Below are 14191 nucleotides of genomic sequence, written 5' to 3'. Positions count from 1 at the left end.
ACAAAACCCTAAAATCTGTTGCTTACAAGAAACACATTTAAAAAACAAAGACATTACTCAATGAATCCAAAAAAGCAGAAGTTGCAATCATGCTGACAAATCAAAAACATTCAGAAAATAAAAAGGGATAAATGAGTAAACTATTATGCTGAAAGGAATAATAGACCACGAAACAATATCAGTAATAAACTTATATGTTCCAAATGCCCTAACATCCAAATCCATAAAGGAAACATCTGAACTATAAGAATTCATAGACAGTAACACAATAGTGATAAGAGATTTCAATATTCATCTCTTAGTTTTAGATAGCTCTACCAGAAAGATAAACAAAAGAGAAAATATGGGAAGTGAGCAAATTGATGTAGAAAGTAGAAGTAAAAGACTTATGATGTCTTCTAAGTGGGACAGCAAAAGAATATACATATTTTTTAGCACCAATTACAAAAATTAGCCACATACTAGGATACAGTGATACTGCAAACAAATGTAAAAAGAGAGGAACAGTTAATCCTTTACAGATCAAACCGCAGTAAAAATAGTCATTAGTTCAGGGACCATAAACAAAAGATACAGAGACAAATGAAAGACAACAATGAAATCCTAAATAATGAATGGATCAAAGAACAAATCATAGAAATAATAACTATATAAAAGAAAATTATAATGATGAAACAAGTCAAAATTTCTGAAATGCAGCTAAACTTGTACTCAGGGAGGAAAATCATATCCTTATCAACTAACATTACAATAAAAAAAAGAACTGAATATGCATTTTTAATGGAAAACCAAAAAATAAACAAAAATGAAATAAACACAAAAAGGGCATATTAAAAGTTAGAGAAGAAAAAGATAAGCTGAAAACAATAAAACTATAGAAATGATGAACAAAATTAAAAGCTGATTCTTTGAAAAGTTATGATAAACTCACAACTAATCAGATTTAAAGAGAGCAGAAGATTAAATCAATAAAAATAGTAAATGAGCTAGGTGAAATCATAGCAAAACCAGAAGAAATAAAAAGAATAATCACAACATGTCATGCACAGTTATATGCCAGTAAAACTGAGAAAACAAAATAAATAGAGGAATACTTGCAAAAATATAAAATACCCAAACTATAAGAAGACCAGATAAAGATCCTAAATAACCTAATCTCAGAAAAAGATAGGTATGGAGATATAGATATCTACCAAAGGAACTACCTACCAAAATAAAAACTCCTTGTCCTGATAGATTCACAGAAGAATTGTCAAACTTTTAAAGAACAGTCAGGATAATTTTACAAATTATTGTTGAAAATTGAAGAAGAGGGGCAGCCAGGTAACACAGTGGATATAACATCAGCCATGGAATCAGAAGGACTGAGTTCAAATCAGACTTTAGACACCTAATATTTACTAATTGTGTGACCCTGAGTAAGTCACTTAACCTCTATTGCCTCCTCAAAAAAGAAGAAAGGAAGGAAGCGAAAGAGGGAGGGAGGAGGAAAATTTTGAGAAAGAAAGCATCCTATAATCTTTTTATGAGACATATATAGTCCTAATATTAAACAAGAGTTTAAAATACAGAAAGAAAGCTGGGCCAATATCATTCATGAACATTGACCTTCCCCCCCTAAATTTTGAACAAAATCCTGTCAAACAAGCTATAGCTATTTATCCAAGTAATGATTCATTATGACAAGTGGGATTTATACAAGGGATACATGATTCAACGTTAGAAAACAATCAACTTAATTAATCATATTATACCAAAACATCCCAAAATTACATGATCAGCTCAATAGAAACAGAAAAGGCCTTTAACATAGCATGAGTGTAGGCATGGAGAAACTTTTTTTAATATTATAAAAAGTATCTATGCAAAACCAAAAACAAATTATCACATGCAATGGCTGTTCAATACAGTCTTTCCCAATAAACATATCAGTGAAACACAAGGGTCCACTCCATTGAAAAGTATTTGATATAGTTCTGAAAACACAATATCAAGAAAACAAGAAAAAGAAATTAAAGGCATGAAGATAGGTAAAGAGTCCATCAAATTTTCCATATTTGCAGATGATATTGTGGTTTACTTGCAAAATCCAAAAATCAACTACATTTTAATAAAAAAAAAAACTAACAAAACACAGGAAACAATGATAGAAAGAGAAATCCTATTCTAAATAATTACAGAATGTATAAAATATCTGGGGGTCAACCTCCAAAGCACGCAAAAGAGTTGTATAGATATAGTTACAAAATGTTCCTTAAAGAGATTTTTTTTTTAAAAAAGTTAAATAACTGAAGGAACATTCAGTGCTCATAAGTAAGCTGTGCCAATATAATAAAAATGACAACACCAACAAAATTAATTTCTATTTTTAATGACATACCAATCAAATTACCAAGGGGATATTTTATAGAATTTGATGAAATAAGAAAATGCATTTGTAAAAGCAAAATATGTAGACTATCAAGGGAAATTATGAAAAGAAGGAAAGATGAAGGTAGAGTAGCACTTCCAGACCTCAAATTATATAGTAAAACAGCAGTCATCAAAACCATGTGGTATTAGTTAAAGAATAGAGAGATCAATGAAACAGACTAAACAAAGGAAAATCAGGAAAAACAGAACTCAATAATTCATTATTTAATAAAGTGGAAAACATAAATTATCTAGAAAACATCTCTTTGTGTTGATTAAAAATGCTGGAAAAATCATTCCAATAGAAATTAGGTTTTAGACCAACACCTAATACCTTATTCCACAATACATCCTAATATGACCTTAATTTTAAAAATCATATTATTTTTTAAATGCAAAGGAATAGATCGTTTCTCTCTCACAGCTATGGAAAAAAGATGAATTCTTAACTAAATGAGAAATAAAGGCAATTACAGAAGATAAATAATTTTGATTACCTGAAACTGAAAGGCTTCTGCAGAAGCAAAATTAATGCATCTTGAATAAGAAAAGAACTAGTTGAAAAAGGAGGAAAAAAATCTTTACATCAAATTTTTTGATAAGGGATTGGTATCTGAGATATATAATCAATTAAATATTTGGTCAAAAAGAAAAAAGTTACAAAATATTCACAACCACATCTAAAAAATCATCCAAATCACTAACAGTGAGAAAAATGCAAATCAAAACAACTTTACAATTTCATTTCACATTCTACAAATTGGTGAAAATGACCCCAAAATAGCAAACCCCCATTTTGAGGGTTTCTGGAAGACTAGACATACAAATATATTGTTAGTGGGGCTGTGAAATGGTACAATCCATATTGGAAAGCAATTCGGAGTTATTCAAATTAGGTGACTAAAATGTTCCAAACCTTTGGCCCAAAGACTCCATTCAGTAATGGACTTGTACCTCAAAGAAACTTCTTTTGTTTTTAAGTCTCCATATACTGCAAAATATTTATAGGAGTACTTTTTGGGAAAGCTAAAAATTAAAAACAAAGTAAATTGCCATCACTTGGGAAATAGATAAATAATAATACATGGATATGATGTATGTGATGCATTAGATAAGCATGAAAAGATCTACATAAACTGATAAAGAATAAAGCAAAACCCAGTATACATAGTAACTACAACAAAAAAAATATTTAAATGTAACAAAATTATAAAGCTCGAGCAGGATTCAAATAAAGGGATATGAGAGAAAATCCCAAACTACCCTTCATTGAGGTGGAGGGGCGGGGAGAGAAGCACATGGTTATTACTTACACATGGCACAAATTTTCAGATTTTTTTCAATGTATTAATCAATAATGCTGACTTTTTTTCCTTTCCAAAAATTTCCAAAACTCTTGAAGGAGTAGAATGAGGTATATTTGAGATAACTATGATTATATATTATATTATGATTTTATATATATATATTACATATATAATGTAATATATATGTTATATATTATATTATGATTATATAAAAAATAGCAATAAAAACTTAATTTTTAAAAAAGTTTACAAAAGTAGATCTACATTTTTACTTCTTACAAATAATTTATTTTAGTTCAGAAAATATAAACAAGTTCTGCTTGTTTTGGTAAAGATTTTAGAATTACTAAAAAGAAAAAATAGAATTACTAAAAAAATTAGAATAATATTTAACAAACTTAAGAGTACCTCACCATGAAGGTCATTGCTCTAGGTCTACAGTTTTATTTAGAAATTAAAATAAGGGCAACATCCTTGTTCATAGAACAAGTGTATGGAACTTTGCTCCAGGGTGCAAACATTCAAGTTTCACTATTGTTGTGGTAACCCTCTCCTAAAGCCTATCTTTAATCCCAATTCCTTCTGGGGGGACATAAACTGGAGAATGAAGGACAAATGATAGGATCAGTACTTATAGGCGCTCACACAGAATTTGCCCCAGACTTAAGAATTCCTATTAATGGCTCTGACTCTTCCACATGCTCCTACCTTTAAAAAAAATAATAATAATAATGTATTATTTATCCCCTTTATATTTATATAGAGATAAATTGCGTAGTCCTTTTATATTTGATGGAGAGCTAGCATCAGAGACAAGAAGACTAAATTTCAGGTCTTGCCTCTGATGTATAACAACTCTAGCCCCAATCTTCTTTCTAAGACTCTTAATTTCCAGAGCAGGTTCTAATGTGTTTACTCATCAGGAGTTTCTCGAACCAATTAGACTTTCAGGTCTGCTTTACTCTTAAACCCCCAAAAGTTTCTGTACCTCAGGCTTCTCTCTCCCTGCTAGTGATTTAAAGAATAGATACTGCTAATGGAAATCACTACGGAATTACAAGTGAACAGAAATGACCTATCTGTAATTAACTGTGTCACTTTGGGCAGGTATCTTCCTCTCTTTGGATTTTAATTCCCTTATCTCTAAAATAAGAGAGTTGTACTAGATGGTTCTGAAAGATACCTTGTGTCTCTGACATGCTATGAGTCCATAATTCTTGTTTCCCACTTCCTGCTGCTCTGGTTAAAGAGAGACTGAGTGCACTTTGAGTTGTTGTTCCCACAAATGCCCTCAATTCCTGGGAATTTCCTGTCGTAGGTGTTTCCTAGCCCTGTTGACAGACACATAGGTCTAATTCTAGCAGCATGACTGGGCTGCACGCCCTTTGTAGAGATGGGAGTTCTTCCCCAGGTTGTCAGTGGACCTGAAAAGCCTGCACTGTTAATCACCTGAAGATTAAATCTCCTTAGACACCTCCTTGTGGGATTTAGGCTCTGTGACAGGAAGGTGATTTGAAATGATTACCTGTCTTCCATCCACTCATTTACTCATTGAAGGGACCACCCATACTTCAGGACACAGATTCTTACAATGCCTTCTTAAGATGAACAAAATTGCAGTTGCTGTTTTCTCAGCAGGAAAGAGAAAAACATTGCTCAGATGAAAACATTTAAGAGACTACTAGGTGGCTCTGTGAATAAAGCCCTAGGCCTGAAGTCTGAACGACCTGACTTCTAATCCAGCCTCAAACACTTACTAGCTGTGTGACCCTGGACAAGTCACAAAGCCCTGTTTGCCATAGTTCCTTATCTGTAAAATGAGCTGGAGAAAGAAATGACAAATTGTTCCAGTATCTCTGCCAAGAATACCCCAAATGGGGTTACGAAGAGTCAGACATGGCTGAAAAAATGACTGAATAAGAAGATACTTTCAGGATATATTATGAGGGAATAAAATTGCTTTTCAAGCCTTAAAGTTCTATAAAATGCTAATTGTTATTATTAATTATTATTTTTCAGCAAAAGGAGCATCTTCCTTTAAAAACTAACTGTACATGTTTGTGAGGTTCTGGGGAAAGGACCAAATGCATGTTGAAGGAACCAAAGACCTATCCTTCCAATGATGGAGCATATTTATTTTTAAAGCTAGGGAATGTTGCTTCAAACTTCTGGAAGGACAGAAGCATCCTAAAGAGAAGTTGATCTGGTGACATAATGTACTGGCCTGTATGACCAATTTGAAAATGTAGCTTAAAACACAGAAAACTCCTCATAATACATGAAAGAGTTTGCTTTTGGAAACACATCATAAAACTCTACTTTCAGAGCAGGTCCACACTTCATGGAAAAATTCAACTGGAAGGGAGCTAGGGACTATCTAAGACAACTCAGCCCCCCAGTTTTGCATTTGAGGAAACCAAAAACCAAAGGAGGAATGGAGTGAGAAGAGATCTGGGTGTGAATCACAACAACCATTGCACTTACTAGATGTGTGACTATGGGCAAGTCATCCCTCAGTTTTCACATCTGTAAAATGGGAATAATAAAAGCATATTTTTTGGTCATTAAGTTGTTGTCAATAGAGTTTAAATTATATAACATGCTTTTCCAATCTTAAAGTGCTCTATAAATGTCAATTGTCTTTGTTATTATTATTATTGATTTGCTGAAGGTCATGCTAAAAAAAATAGAACCCAGGCCTTCTGATTCCATATTCAAGGTGATTTTCACTATAACCTATCATTATAAGAAATGTTATAGACTAAAAATCACCTCCAAAATATTTTTTTTATAAATTCATGGAGGAAAGAAGCATAATGGACTTTTAAGAGAAAATTAAGCACATTCTCAAAACACAAGTTTTTAACCTTTTGATGTTGAAATTAGGGAGACAACCATAGCATTCCAGAACACAACCTTATAATGACAGAAATGTTTGGACCTAGAATATGATACGTGTTATAAGAATATAATTTTGCTGTAATACTAATCAATCATTAAACATATATTAAGCACCTACTGTCTGCCAGGCACTGTGCCAAGTACTGGGGATACAAAAAAGAGATTAAAGCCAGTCCTTTCCCTCAAAGAATTTGCAATCTAATGGGGGAGACAGCAAACAAATAAATATACATATATTAAGCAAGCTATGTACAAAATCAGAACTATTCCTAAAACAGAGTTGAGGAAGTTCCAGCTTGCAAGGAAACTAACTGCAGGTAATGATGAGCAAAAAACAAGGCACAGCAGTCTCCCACAATTTGAGTTCTGTAAGTTGATAACTTTGTTCGCCCGTGAATATTATAAATAGCCAAATGATTTTTGAGTAAAAACAAAACAAAACAAAACAAAAAAAAAAACAAGTTTTCCCATGTTTCCTTAAAAATTTAAATTTTAACCCTATGGCTCAAAAGTTGAGAGCTAGATCTAAATTAGAATATTTTGGGAGAATACAAAATTCATATGGCTGATTTTTTTAAAGTAACCAAATTTAAACACCCAAAATATTTACTTTTATGTATTTAGGTTAAAGGGAAATAATGTTCATTTATTTTATTATGTTTCATATGTATTTACACACAAACCACAAACATTTACAAACAAAACTATAAAAACCCTATCAATTATATTATAATTGATTTTAAGTGATAATTTTGTGAAACTTTACTTGACTTTATTAGGTCCAGAATAGAGAAAGAGAGAAAGATGAACCTGTTGTGGACTTTGAAATGAGCTTACTCTCTTTCTTATCCGGAAGAAGCTCATCTGGCTATTATCAGGCATAACCAAGTCCCAGACTATTCTGTTGGATGTAAGAATGGAAATTTTGATCAGCCTCTATTGTCTACCCCTCCAACTTCTGAACATCTTTAAACAACTTTTGAAATGTTAATTAGCATATCTTTAGACAGGTCTGGGACCTGATCTTCCAGGTGGATTTCACTTGGCTGCTCCTTGATCCTTTCTCTGAGCTACCAAATTCTTCCCTGGTACTTCCCTTCCTGCCCTGAGAAACCCCCAAGGTTATGTTTACTTTATAAAAGATATGCCCACAGTGAAGGATCTTTGCTAAGTCCTTTTCAGGACTCAGCCTGCTATGAGGTAGTGTCTGTTTGTCTGTCTGTCTTTCTCTCTCTTTTTCTCTCTCTCTTTCTGTCTCTCTGTCTTTCTCTTTTTCTCTGTCTCTCTCTTTCTCTCTCTCCCTTACCTTTCCTCCTTCCCTCTCTCTCCTTTTCTTTCCCTCCCTCCTTCCCTCTCTTTCTTTCCTTCCCTTTTTTTCTTCCTTTCCTTCCTCTCCATTTCTCCCTTTCCCTCTCTCCTTCCCTTTCATTCTGTCTCTCTCTCTCCCTCCCTCTCTTTCTCTCTGTCTCTCTATCTCTCTGTCGCTCTCTGTCTTTCTCTCTCTTTTTCTCTTTCTTTTTCTCTCTGTCTCTCTGTCTCTGTCTTTCTCTCTTTTTCTCTCTCTTTCTGTCTCTCTCTATCTCTGTCTCTCTCTCTTCCCTTCCCTCCTTCCCTCTCTCTCCTTTTCTTTATTTCCCTTCTTCCTCTCTTTCTTTTCTTCCCTTTCTTTTCCTCCCTTCCTCCCTCTCCATTTCTCCCTTTCCCTCTCTCCCTCCCTTTCATTATGTCTCTCTCTCTCTTCCTCTCTCTCTGTCTCTCTATCTTTCTGTCTCTCTCTCTCTCTTCCCTTCTCTCCTTCCCTCTCTCTCTTTTTCTTTCCCTCCCTTCTTTCCTCTCTTTCTTTCCTTCCCTTTCTTTTCCTTCCTTCCTCCCTCTCCATTTCTCCCTTTCCCTCTCTCCCTCTCTCCCTCCCTTTCATTATGTCTCTCTCTCTCCCTTCCTCTCTCTCTGTCTCTGTCTTTCTCTTTTTCTCTCTCTCTGTTTCTCTGTCTCTATCTCTCTGTCTCTTGCTCTTTCTCTCTCTCTTCCCTTCTCTCCTTCCCTCTCCTTTTCTTTCCCTCCCTTCTTCCCTCTCTTTCTTTCCTTCCCTTTCTTTTCCTTCCTTCCTCCCTCTCCATTTCTTCCTTTCCCTCTCTTCCTCTCTCCCTCCCTTTCACTCTGTCTCTCTCCTCCTTCTCTCTCTCTGTCTGCCTCTCTGTCTACCTCTCTATCTCTCTCTTTCTTTCTCTTTCTCTCTGTCTGTCTCTCTCTCTTTCTCTCTGTTTCTTCTCCCCCTCTCCTTCTCTCCCCACTCATCGTGTCTTCCCTTTAATGGTATCTTTCTGCTTATTTTGCTACATACTCACATCTCATGGCATGTTCCTTTAATGTATACTTAAAAACTTCTTTCTTGGTAATTCTATTGATCTCCCAAATCTATTTCATATTTAACACTCCTGGTACCTATTTTACCTCTTCATTGTGTCTGTAACCTCTTTTCCTAAATACTTTTTGCTTCTTTGGCAAAGAGAAAGGCCATTGTGAATTTGTCATGTGTATTTCGAAATAGAAATTGCTACCCTGATATCATCAAACCCAGGCAATAGGTAAATATACTGTGCCATAGAGATGTCATTGCCACCTCCAAGATAGATTAATTCCTTGTGGTTTCTCCAGGTTTCAACCTTTTATCTGATGCAGGGCAAATATTATGATTACTAATAGCAACAAGCCACTTATGTATCCAAAAAGTGGTAAAAAAAAAAAAAAAAAGTTAACATAATAGTTTACGTGACTGATTTTTCAACATGCCTACTGGGCCTTTCATATATATATGAGTATTGTCTTCTTCAATGTAGTCATCTTAGAAAAACTATATGATGCTCCTACCACTGCTTATATTATTTTTGGAGTTAAAGGAATTGCCTTAAAGAACATTCATCTGAATATTCCCAATGGTGATATATTCTCAGCTTTTATGATTGCAATTTTTTAGAAAAACAAATTTATTTAGAGCTAAATCTGGTGAGTAAAGCTGGGGTGGAAGATCAAACTGGATTGGATAACCTTTTGGACCAAAAAAAGTTGCGAATAGAAATTAATGAGTCCATTGAATTACAAGCCTCTTGTGGATTATAAACTGTCTTTGAAGGACAAGTTTGCTCAAAGAACTACTGCGAAAGAATTCTGTGTGTATGGGCTCCTTTAAAAAAGACACCATACATTTATTTAGGTGCATTAATTCTGGCGTGTTTACCTGAAAATCAGTCATATTATTTTTATAGGCACTCCAACTTCCATATAGAATAAGGGCAAAGGTGCTGTCTGATGGATGCCTCAAAAGAGTACATACATACATACAGTTTGTTTACAGAAATAGAGGAAAGAACCTTTTGGTCATATTCCTGCCAAGGTTAATTTTCTTACTCATTTTCTCTCATTGTGGGAATTAATGGTCATGAAGCAGGAGTCTGCTGTCTGAAAAGTGCTTAGGAGGAAAGGGACTTAAAAGAACAAACGTAAAAGTCAGCAAATTAATTAAGTTGTCTTATTATTGAATGTCTGTAGAAATAAAAAGATTGTTCTGTTGCTAAAATTTAAATCAACTCAACACCTTTTTTTTCTTCCCTTTCTTCCAGAATGCTAGAAGATGACCTTAAATTAAGTAGTGATGAAGAAGAAAATGAGCAGGTGAGCTATTTATTTTTTATTCTGCCCTTTGTAAATAAAGATGATGCTAGTAGCCTGGTGTCAGTAAAACATGTGTTCTGAGCTGCTTCTGTGATGGTAGACAGACTTTCACTCAGTTCCCAGTAGGGCCAACAACATGCATTTATAAAACAAAGGACTGGGGACCGGGGTTTTAACCTGTGACCATGAAAATGAGTTTCTCCTCTGCCGAGGTAAGTGTCCTCAGAGGGAACAGCTCTGTGGCCTTGATTTCATTAGCGCTGCACCCTGACCTAACCAGTCAAGCTTACAGAATCTTTACTAATGCAACATGTAAGCGGTAACATATTAAATATTAAGGATTCTTATACTGACATCATTAATATTTAGAGGAAGCATGGTAGAGGTTAGCTAAGCTGTCGAATTGAATAATAGATTCGCATATTTAGTGACAGGTTATTCATCTTCACTGAGAGATTTGCTTGAAACATTCTTCACTGATTTTGATTTATCCCCTCAAGGCATCAATTGGTGGTTTACAAATACTGTTAATATGAGTCAGTTAAGGGAAGAAAAAAAAAAGATTGTATTTAATTAATGTGTCTTCAACTGAAGAGTACCAGATTTAGAAAGAAAGAAAAAAGATCTGGGTTCAGATTCCATTATTTATTACTAACAAGAATCTGAGCAAAATGAGAAGGCTAGAATAGGTCAGGGCATCTTAAAACTTTTTCCACTCACAACCACATTGAGAAATTTTTATGTGACCCCAGATTTATAGGCCTATAAAACAGGTATACAGATTAAACATTTATTGATAATAAAAACATAATTTCATGACCCCCACATTCAATTACATAACCCACAATTTAAGAAACTTTGAAATATGTGACCTCCAAGATTTTTTTCTAGCTTAAAATTTCAGATTCCTGAAATAATTCTACATATCACTTTCTAGTACTCCTATAAATATTGTGTATTACATTTATTTTGTATCTTGTAGTAGCAAAATACTAAAAACTAAATATCTAAGCATTTGGGTTTTTTTTCCCTTAACTATATTATTTCAAAAACAGTAAAAAATAATGTAATAGATATGAAGAATTTAAGTGTTTTCATCATAAATATTTTTACATGTAATTGAGTACTGATACAGTTGATTTTGAAATGTGTTTTATACAAAGGTAGCATGAAATAACACAAAATTATTAGATTATCTAGACACTCAAATAGAATAATATATAGATATAGAGATGGACAAAGCTAAAATTGAAGATAAGAAAAAAATTTCAAGAAAAGTCAGAAACTAATTGCAAGGTTTATAAAAATAGATATTTTTTGAAAAGAGCACAATTTTCTTGCGCTAACTTTTAATTTTGAATTCACTCCAAGCTGACAGAAATCTGAATTTGTTTCTTTAAGTTAATATTATATATACTTATTAATAGATTAGACTTATACTTAGATTGTAGTTTTAGTTATATATCATCTATTTTGGTTAAATTTTGTGTCCAAAAGCAACAGGAACAATATTTCATGGAACATTTTGTCCTGGTGCATTGTAGTTGAATATGTTCAGCATTTCCTTTCTTTAAGAAGAAATAATTTCTTCGTTTACTTTCTTCTGCTTTAATTCACTAATCCTAAGAGATTATCAGGAAGCTGCATAGTGCTCTGGATAAAGTGTTGGGCCTGGGTCAGGAAGACTCATCTAAATTCAATTCTGACTTCAGACACTTACTAGCAATGTGATCCTGGGCAAGTCACTTAACACTATTTGCTTCAGTTTCCTCATCTGTAAAATGAGCTGAAGAAGGAAATGGCAAATCACTCTAATATCTTTGCCAAGCAAAACCCTAAGTGGGATCACAGAGTTGGCCACAACTGAAAAATGGCTGAACAACAAAAGAGATTATCACTTATTTGTAGATATTATCTTGGAATAGTGTTAATGGAGAACACCTATTGTTTAGAAATGTTCTGAGAGGATGTTCCATGCAGCAAAATAACCTTACAAAATCTTCTTTTAACTAAATGTCTGAATTCAGCAAATGAGAGGATTCCTCTTCAAGGAAAGACATACTCTGTATTCAATAGTATCATATTTATAAATTTACCTGCCTCATTAGATAGAGTAGGGTATGTTAAACTTTTTCCACTTGCAACCCACCCAGGGATATAGGTATATAAAATAGGTATACAAATCAAACACTTACTGATAAGTCATAATTTCATGACCTCTCATATTCAGTTATACAACTCCATGTGGGATCACAAACTACAGTTTAAGAAGCTTTGGGGTTCAGAACTATTGCCAATGAATTAATTCACCATCATTTGTCCATCACCATCACCTTAATATGATGATGGATTTCCCATACTTAATTAAGGTTGGGCCTTGGAAAGCAGACATGGCCTGTTAGTAGGACAGAGTATGGTAGAATTAATGGATATAGCCTTTTAAAATTCAAGATCACCATCACATTGCAATAAAGCATTAGATAGTCTATAGGAAATCTCTACTCCAGTGCTTTTTTATATTTTATGGAATATTCTCAATATTGAAAGGAAATATATATGGTCATCAGTCTTTTGTAGAACCTTTCTACTTCCATAGTAACAGCGATAGAATGATAGAAAAGGAAGCAGGGAGTTCTGAGACATTAGTTTTAGATCATTTATAAATGTTAACTAAGTGGTTAGTTAGTACTCTAGATTTAAGATCCTTGTCCAGTGACCCTAATACTACTGGAGGAACTGAATCATATCTATCTTGACATTCTCACTATAAATGAAACCCAGAAGATAAAAAAGACAGCCAAATGAAAGGATCACTCAGAATCTCACCTTACAAAAGGAAATAAAAGATTATATTTTTGGTTATGTATCCTCTAGTTGGCTATATTTTGTATCCACAGGCAACAACAATATTTTATGGGACATTTTGTCAGTATACATTGTAGTGAATGTGATCAGCATTTACATAAAGACCACCATGAAAATTTTGCAGCTTTTGTGCCAACTTCTGTCACAGAGTATAAAGAAGCAGAGAAAAAAATCTATGAAAAACTCAATAAGGTCATCTGAATTGAGTCGGGATATTTTTTAATACTCACTGACTTCAATGGAAATGGAAATTTCAGGAAGAACAGAGAAAAATATTTTGGAAACCATGGCATGTAAGAAATAAGAAAGGTTGAAATTTTAATGAAACAAATAAAAATTTTTTTTAAAAAAATAGGAAAGGTCAAAGGATTGCAGAAACCTTATACCTATTTCATGAATACTTGAGAATTGGGAACACTATATAAGTTAAGCATTAAGCAGAATTGGGAAAAAAAATTAAATTGATTATATTTTAATGGATTAAAAAATGGTTACTGCCTCACATATACAGAGACTACTTCAGGATTAGTCTTTTTCATTCAGTTTGTTTTTTTCCCCCTATAAAAGTTGCTTAGGCCAGTGTCTTTCAAGTCAACTTAGACCATAGGATTATAGATTTTGAGATCCAAGGAATCTTGAAGTCATCAAGTCTGTATCTTCTCATTTTAGAGATGAGGAGAGTTAAAGTGACTACTTTTTAGTTACATAGTGTGTGAGATGAATTTGACTTCCAGTCAAATTTTGACTTTTTGACTTCTGGTCCCAAAATTCTATTTACTATTGACTGCCTTTCATGGAGACTCCCTGAAGTGGACTCTTTCAGGTTTTAAAACAATAAGCATAGTTTTGTTTAACGGGAACATCTAGAGAATTTCATCATCTTAAGAATTCATCTTCTTTTGGACTTCACATAGGACATTCCACATTGCATTGGAAAGCACCTTTGGCAAATATGTCATCTTTCCCATAATTTACTTGATACTGATAATAGGAAGATCACTGACAAGAGTCTCATCTGTGGTTGTATTTATCAAAGT

General features: G+C 33.6%; 1 protein-coding gene across 3 annotated transcripts in view; it reads left to right on the top strand.

The window, feature by feature from the left end:
- AFF3 (AF4/FMR2 family member 3) overlaps positions 1 to 14191 on the top strand; it is a 650210-nt gene that overhangs the window by 501940 nt on the left and 134079 nt on the right. For all 3 annotated transcript variants that reach the window (XM_031963628.1, XM_031963629.1, XM_031963627.1), the window contains exon 8: positions 10238 to 10289. In XM_031963628.1, the coding sequence (XP_031819488.1) occupies positions 10238 to 10289 (52 nt within the window). The remainder of the gene's footprint in view (positions 1 to 10237; positions 10290 to 14191) is intronic.

This window comes from Sarcophilus harrisii, chromosome 3 (genome assembly GCF_902635505.1).
Source record: "Sarcophilus harrisii chromosome 3, mSarHar1.11, whole genome shotgun sequence".
Lineage (NCBI taxonomy): Eukaryota > Metazoa > Chordata > Mammalia > Dasyuromorphia > Dasyuridae > Sarcophilus > Sarcophilus harrisii.
This window is presented reverse-complemented; position numbering and strand designations above follow the sequence as displayed.